Source organism: Anser cygnoides, chromosome 3 (genome assembly GCF_040182565.1).
Source record: "Anser cygnoides isolate HZ-2024a breed goose chromosome 3, Taihu_goose_T2T_genome, whole genome shotgun sequence".
NCBI lineage: Eukaryota > Metazoa > Chordata > Aves > Anseriformes > Anatidae > Anser > Anser cygnoides.
The window spans coordinates 16,531,750-16,537,749 of record NC_089875.1 but is presented as its reverse complement, the minus strand read 5'-3'; the positions used below and the strand labels follow the sequence as shown (position 1 = coordinate 16,537,749).

General features: G+C 36.0%; 1 protein-coding gene across 28 annotated transcripts in view; it reads right to left on the bottom strand.

Moving 5' to 3' along the window:
* The window catches only part of NRXN1 (neurexin 1), a 736,316-nt gene that overhangs the window by 475,807 nt on the left and 254,509 nt on the right, over positions 1–6,000 (bottom strand). For all 28 annotated transcript variants that reach the window (XM_066993543.1, XM_048078446.2, XM_048078445.2 and 25 more), the window contains one exon: positions 17–318. In XM_066993543.1, coding sequence (XP_066849644.1) covers positions 17–318 — 302 coding nt within the window. The remainder of the gene's footprint in view (positions 1–16; positions 319–6,000) is intronic.

The window sequence follows — 6,000 nt, the reverse complement described above, 5'->3', positions numbered from 1 at the left end:
TCCATTGTACTGTTACCTGACGCAGATTCCTGGTTACTTTCACATCATGCCAGGCATTGTCATTAAATTTCCCATTCACAGGTTCCACCAGTGCTTCAAAGGCCCCTGAGCCCAAATTAATGACCAAGGAGACAGCTCCATTTTTCAGTGCAAGATTGACGTAATCAGCTGATTTTCCTGTGTGAAGCATCAGTCCATTCCTCTGAAGTGTTTTAAATGAGAGAGTTATTTCATCACTGCTACTTTGTATGGGATTCTGAGATAAATCATAGCAGAAGTATTCTGATCCCTTGAATGTTGCAATATACTCTTCTTTTCCTGGGGAAAAATAAATAAATAAATAAATAAATCATTGGCACTTACTACAAAGCTGTTTTCATGGATTATTTTTATATAGCTAATTCAACAGTATTACTGTAAGCGCTATATCAAAAAGTAATTAATTTAAAACACACAAAATCCATGAAGTAAAAAAGATAACTAAGATTTTCTATGAACATAGTATTTTCTTACAGAACCTTTATGGGTACAATTAAACTTAGAAAATATACTGCATCAGCAATGTGATCTGGAATGCATCCAGCATTTAGGAGAATATGCAAACTAAAACATTATTTCAGTCAAAACCTGGATCTTTTCCTTCCTCATCCGCACTAAAATCACAGCATCTCAAAAGGAATCAACCTAGATATCTCAAAGTGCTTTGGCCTAAGGTCTTGAATAACTACAAAACATTTATTTAAGAATATAACTTGTCCAAACCTACACCTACTACCATGCTAAACAACAAGTTAAGATGAAATAGTAAACAAATAGTTTTTCTGAGATATACCTTTACTAGCATGTATGTGTCATACAGGTTATTTCTTAGTTTATCCTAAAGGTGATTAAGAAACACAAAAAGGACAAGCTAAGTTTTCAGCCTCATCAGAAAAGTATAACATATATGGAGATTATGTTTTCTCTGAAGTCCTACGGATAAACATATACACCAACCTTATACAATGTGTACAGGGTTTGGAGATATGCAAAGTCAGGATTTGTTTATGTTTAGTTAATAATAAATGCTAGTAAGAATTCAATGGAAATCTGTAAATGTTGGAGTAGTGTAATGGTATGGGTATGAAAATCTGAGGATGTCAGTTTTCATAATATGTAAGAGCTATAAACTCAATCTCCAGAATACAGCTGCAAACACCTGTCTGTCATACCATCAGCACAAGACCCAAACATAAATACACAGGTAAAGGAAATAATAACAGCATGAATTTAGAAGAGAACAGAATAGAACAGTTAATGACAGAGCAGACAAAAAGCAGATGTGAGAACATAGTTTTAGGAAAATTCTCCAGGCTTATCTGTCTGCTGTTGTTCTGTCTCATCTGCTTAGGTCCCGCTACAGCAGACTGGACAAAAAAAAAAAAAGCTAGGTATTTGCAATGCCTATTTTACTTTCAATAGTACAGCACTGTAAAATCAGATAAATAGGACTTCAGTGATTACATTTTTATTGAACTTTTTTTTTTTTTATAAAAACATTAAAAATTAATGGTCTACAATTATTTTGAGGTGCTATCTCACTGCTTTGATGCAGTTATTTGGAGTTTTTTTTGTTTGTTTGTTTAATGAAGCAGAAGGCAAATCCTATTAGACCACTTTATATATGTGTATATATTTAAGCATAAAATGGTAATGAATATAATAATATTCTTACAAATATATTAATATATATATAAATTTAAAAAATGGTCTAGTAGCCTCTACTTATCTAATATGCTCCACACAATGACCAAATCAGGCTTCAGAAGTATCTTAGCCTACATAAAACTACCAGGATTTGCAAAAGGAAATTCACACCTGGGTTTAACAAGCTAAGCCTATTTTGTAATTAAACACTTTAAAAAATAAACAAATACCTCTCAGAGCACCCTTAAGGAGGGTTTTCCCCTCTATTTTGCTAGAGGTTTTCTCAAAAGATACAAACACCAAACAAAAATCCCTAGTCTTGAGTTCCAGATTAAGTGATGTTCCCTCTCTTTCAACAAGCACATGATCATACACAATATACAGACTGCTGCTTATATTGGCCATTTCTTATGTACAATAAATATACAGTAGGTGCTATGTAGCATGAAAACGTTGCTACATCCTACCCAGGCTTCTCTAGTTCTGTAATATTCAGACAGCTGGTACCTCCATGGACAAACACTATCACCTTTCTAGTGAGGAACTCAGATAAATATAGGCTTAGGAATATAAACAGTTGCATGGTAAGAAGGGTTACAACATAACTGCTATCTCACCCTTCCAGGCTTCTGGAGAACGGTAATCCTGAGAAAGCCTTTTTTTCCCCACAGGTTCCATTCTGGACAAAAATTACATTCTTACAAAAGTTCTGACTAAGGCTTATCATAGAGAAAAAACAGTTAAATTAGTCTGGTTTTAAAAATAACTTTGGCATTTTTCCAGACTTCTTTTTATCGAGCATAAATTTCTTACACTTAGGACAAATTTTACCCCCGTTGAACTTGATTGAAATGTGAGCTAGATTTTACTTGCATGACTGATGCCAAAAATTAGTCTGTTTAATCTGTCCAAAAATCTTTATTTTTACCTTTAACATAGCCAACAATAGAGAAGCAAGAAAATACCTATCTATCATCCAAGTCCATCAGAAACAGCAGGTCAAGAGACTTACTGCAAATATACTCGAAGGACATACAGAATTTGTTGTACCCATTCTCTAGATCTTAAAAACTCTCAGCCTTGTGTGCAGAACCCAACACTAGACTAAGAGCCACGGACCCTAACATGTTTCAGTAGAGGAGGAAAATCACGGCTCGTTTTGTTTTAAAAAATTTACAAACAATGCATTTTCTAGGGTTTCAATACACTAAGCAGTGGACCGCATGACTACCATGCCTCCCATTTAATGAATATTTAATAAAAGCATGAAACGCTCAAGAGCAAATTTATTTGGTATGGATGCTTACTGCAAATGCATACTAAAACAGCATGAATAGCTACACTGAATAGATGATAAATATTAAATGCAGCAACTTGGGACAAAACTACATCTACCATGTATTTAATGACTCAAACACAAAAAGCTAAAGAATATAAATGAATCAACATGCAGTATATTTATGTATAAATATTATGCAATATAAACTACTTCTGCAAAACCAGATCACTCACACAGATGTGAAAATGAATAGAACTGTAACAGCATGCCAGGCACATTTTTTAAAACTTCCCCAAAGAAGGGCCTGAAGGAGCAAGCTCATTCAAAAGCAAAATTATAGTCTCATATTGTAAACAGAGCCACAATTTATGCAGACTTAAAAAAAAAAAAAAAAAAAAAACCTTTTAGATGTTGTTGGGTTGACCTTGGCCAGCTGCCAGACACCCACCCACCCAGCTGTTCTCTCACTCCCCCTCATCAAGGGGACAGCGGGGGTAAGTAAGATAGAAAAGCTTGTGGATTAAATAAAGACAGGGAGATCACTTACCAATTACTATCACAAGCCAAACATATTCAGCTTGGAGAAAATCATTTTCATTTATTGCTATTAAAATAGTTTTGGAAGGTGAGAAACAAAAAAACAAAAATTAAAACAAAGCCTTCTCCCCATTTTTTTCCACTGGATCAACTTTATTCCCTTCACTGCTTCATTCTTGCCTCCTCTACCTCTCCCTGTCCTGCCCTGAGCAGTACAGGGGGATGGGGAATGGAGGCTGTAGGCAGTCCACACCAGCTCCTGTGTGCTGCTCCCTCCTCCTCAGTCTTTTCCCCTCTTCCACCATGTGTCCTCTCCATGGGCTGCAGTCCTTCAGGATAAATCTGCTAACGCATTTCACTGGCAACAGGTCCTGGAGGAAATATCCACCTGCTCTGGCATGGGGCCCTCCACAAGCTGCAGAGAAATACCTGCTCCAACATGGTCTCTTCCACAGGCTGCAGTTAAATCTCTGCTACAATAATTGGAGCAACTCCTCTCTCATTTTCCATTCCCTTCCTTCTGACAGGCAGTATTTTGCCATCTCTTTAATGCTTTTAGAGGCACCAACAATTTGGCTGATGGGCTCAACTTTGCCCTGTGGTGGGGCCATTGAAACCAGCTATGTCTACCATAGACAGTCCCGACTTCTTCTCAGGGAGGCCACCACCTGCTCTCCTGCTACCAATACCTTGCTACAGACATCCAATACAGAGGTTAACATTTCTGTGTCTATTATGTTATTTTGTAAGTATTCACTTCTGTCAAAAAGTTTAGTCTTGAATTTTCCTTAAGGGAGAAAATAAAAGGCCAAATCAGTAGCCCTTTACCTCCTCAATGGAAAAAAAAAAAAAAAAAAAAAAGAAGCTCGAGTTGTCATGGAAAGATCAAATCAGCTTCACGGATAGGAAAACATCTGTTTAATATGGGTCCCATCTGACTGACTTTCAGTAAGATTACTAATGTCAACCTATGGACTCTTCTTCTTCTGCAGCATCTTCAATCAATGTATGATGGTATGTACACTACTTAATTCACTATTTGATCTCTTCCCCAATTCTTGCAGCTTCTATAATAAGGTCTGTACTACTTTTTTTTTTTTGGTGACATTACTAAAAAAGTAATTGGTACGTTTTACGATGTTCATATAAGCTACTTAAACAAATGTTATGGAAATACTGTAGTGCTTTCCTTCACATTACATGTCATCACTTGATACATGAGCTGATCAAAATCAACTTGTGTATGAAGATTCCCCCAATTCACATGGCAGAAACTAGAATGAAGATGATTAGGATGATTAGGTACCCCATTTGGTGAATCTCTGAAGAATTTGTAAACTGAGGTTTAATTTAACCACTAATTTTGGCAAGAAAGTGGCATGTAAAGTTTGAATCTGAAGTGTTGGCAGTTTTTAGCATTTATTTTTCTTTAGGTTATGCTGAAACATTTAATTTTTAAAAAAATAGCATTAATTTGCTTAAAAACTGGCCTAAACTGGGGGGGGGGGGGGGGGGGGGGGGGGGGGGGGGTAAGAAATTAAAGTCAAAATTTATCATAATATTTTATGTCAGAAAAATATTTTGGTTGAAAAAAAATGAAGAATGTGGAAAAAGCCTTTAATTCCATACTTATCCCAAACTTTATTTTTTTACTTTTTTTTTTACCTACCAAAACATACATGCCTTTTTTTTTTTTTTTTTTTTTTACATTGTAGGATTGCGTTTTGCTTATTCAGTTTTCAGAATTCATTGTAGTATTACCACATGGCCCCTGACCACTCTGACATTGCATTGTAAATCCATAACAGGCCTCCATTAAAGTATGATAATAGTGCATCAGAGCACACACATTTATCAGGTAGGTCAAATCCATACTTCAGATAACTGGGAAAGTTTCTCATCTGACAACAGTGTGTTCATGCATTGCAGTCAGGAGATTAACCCTCCCCTCTACGGGATACAAGACAACTTCACCTTCACAACCTCTAACTGGCTCACCAATCGCTCCACCCTCTTCTGGCATTTTGTATGCATTTCATATCAGAAATGTCATGAATTCAAATACAGTCATAAAAAATATTCTCACTTGGACATACACTGTACATCTCTAAAACACAAATTTAACCAGCTCTACCAGATGCTGTATAATACCTGCACAGCTCTACTACTTCAGATCTAATTAGGAAAATGTGTACAACACTGCTCTGTAGCATTGCAACAGCATTTGCTCTAAGTTGAAGTCAGTTAATACCATGTTCACATCACAATGTTAGATAACGTCATGGTTTTTGATATTGTTGTTGTAGTCTTGTCTTAAAATATCTATCTGGGAACACGGATTACTTTGCAGAGTCTGTAGTTCTTCACACCAAATCACTTTTAACATTGTGATTCTTCAAAAGCAACTGAAGTGTTTTAACATAACGTCTACAGAAGGTAGCATTTTAGCAGCTCTAACAAAAACACTGATTACGAAAGAACAAAGCAAGCAAAACCTG